This window comes from Haplochromis burtoni, unplaced genomic scaffold, assembly GCF_018398535.1.
Source record: "Haplochromis burtoni strain Fernald_Lab_line unplaced genomic scaffold, NCSU_Asbu1 Contig_1061, whole genome shotgun sequence".
In the NCBI taxonomy this organism is placed as follows: Eukaryota; Metazoa; Chordata; class Actinopteri; order Cichliformes; family Cichlidae; genus Haplochromis; species Haplochromis burtoni.
In genome coordinates, this window is record NW_024583422.1 from 60,113 (window position 1) to 61,398 (window position 1,286).

A 1,286-nucleotide genomic window follows, 5' to 3' on the forward strand; every position below is an offset into this window, starting at 1 on the left:
TGTGTGTTTATGTTCATGTTGGATTTTAGATGCTGAGCTGAGCCTTAAACCAAACGTGTCCCATTTATTTGCTGGAGAGTCTGTAACCTTCATCTGTGACATGAGAGAGGGAAATGCCACTGACTGGCTTTACAAATTCAACTGGAATGATCAAGAAATGATCAGCTTAACTAAAAGTAGCTCCTACTCACTTTACCTGACAGCAGAGCTGAGTGGAAATTATCAATGTATTGGTCGCCGCAATGGCTTAAAAGATTTTACAAAACAGAGTAATAACCTGACTCTGTCCATATCAGGTAAGCTACTGTATCATATTTATTAGACTTTCATTCAACAGTAGCACAGCTGTGTTAAATCCAGCATCAGAGTTTCAATTTATGTTATTCCAAAGTTTCTGTTAAGTATTTTTCTTTTATTCTTGCTCATATAATGATCTCTGCACAGCAGGGAGTGGACAGTAACATTAAGCAGAAATTTCCTGCTAGGTTACAAACTCAGAGTCGACCTGTTAAGGCTGAAAATGTAGCAGGAAGTAAATAGATAAAGTAAGATGTAACTTTCAGCTGAGCGTTGTGAAAACTGGTGAAGATGACACCAAATTAGGAAGCAGTGTGAACTTTGGTGCATTACAGCATAGTGTATGTTATATATAGTATGATGTATGAGAAAAGTGAGAAGAACTGGTCACATGAGATGCTGCCTTGAGGAATTACTTCAGCCTTTTATTCTACATATTATGAGAAATTGTTAACGTTGAGTTTTTCCCAGAAAAAAAAAAAAAGCATAAATAACAAAAACAATGTATTTTAAATCAAACAGCACTCAGACCCACAGCGACTATAACAGCAGACAGGACAACTATTCCAGTGGGGGGCTCGGTGACACTGACCTGCTCTGTTCAGGGCTCTGCTGGCTGGACATATGATTGGTTCAGACAAGTACCAGATTCTCGTGAAGTAGCAATTAATACAAACACTTTGCAGAACTTCATTAGTGTCTCAGACGAAGGCATCTATCGGTGCAGAGGAAGAAGAGGAAACCCAGTTTTCTTCACAAACCTCAGCAAAGTGTATCACATTCAGAAAACATGTGAGTTTGATAACTTTTTGTAAGAAATAAAAGGACAAAGATTTATGATGACCAACCTTTTCTGTATTAATTCATTTTCGGTATGAAAAGTGTCCAACAGGGCCTTTGTGACTCTGCAACAGAACTGGACTCAGATATTCAGCGGTGAGATGATCACCATCAAATGTGAGATCCAAGGAGGAGAAAACACTGAGTGG

The 1,286-nt window shown here is 38.5% G+C and overlaps 1 protein-coding gene across 1 annotated transcript in view; it reads left to right on the plus strand.

Annotated features, from left to right (window-relative positions):
- Nucleotides 1-1,286, plus strand: part of LOC106632651 — a 7,261-nt gene that overhangs the window by 736 nt on the left and 5,239 nt on the right. The window contains 3 exon segments of the mRNA XM_042216451.1: nt 30-296; nt 820-1,089; nt 1,180-1,282. Coding sequence (XP_042072385.1) covers nt 30-296; nt 820-1,089; nt 1,180-1,282 — 640 coding nt within the window.